A 380-nucleotide genomic window follows, 5' to 3' on the forward strand; every position below is an offset into this window, starting at 1 on the left:
GAGGAGGAGGAAGAGGAGGAAGAAGAAGAAGAAATGTCACACGACCTCCACGTCCGAGACTTCGTGATCCTCCTCCGAGGTTAGACGTTCTTCCTCAAGATCTCTTTACACCTGAAGAGCGAGAGAAAGTTGCGCGTTTTCGTTCTTTCATTGATGCCTTTCCTATAGATCCTTCCACACCTTCGTCTACTATCTCCTTGCCTTCTGAAGAAACGGAAGCACCCCAAAATGCACCTCCATCCTCTTCTCCTTCTTCTTCCTCATGGCTTTCATGGAATAGTTCTTCTTCTTCTTCGAATGATGCTTCACGCGGGGGAGAAGGAGATTCTTCGTCAGCTCCTGGAGCGCTCTCTTCTTCTTCTTCCTCATGGCTTTCATGG

The 380-nt window shown here is 48.4% G+C and overlaps 1 protein-coding gene across 1 annotated transcript; it reads left to right on the forward strand.

Annotated features, from left to right (window-relative positions):
* CSUI_011407 (uncharacterized protein) lies at positions 1-377 on the forward strand (the record flags this gene model as incomplete). Its single annotated transcript, XM_068071506.1, has 1 exon — positions 1-377. A coding segment is annotated over one exon (377 nt), but the record flags the coding sequence as incomplete, so codon positions are not given.
* Positions 378-380: the final 3 nt, after the last annotated feature.

This window comes from Cystoisospora suis (assembly GCF_002600585.1).
Source record: "Cystoisospora suis strain Wien I chromosome Unknown contig_11440, whole genome shotgun sequence".
Classification (NCBI taxonomy): domain Eukaryota; phylum Apicomplexa; class Conoidasida; order Eucoccidiorida; family Sarcocystidae; genus Cystoisospora; species Cystoisospora suis.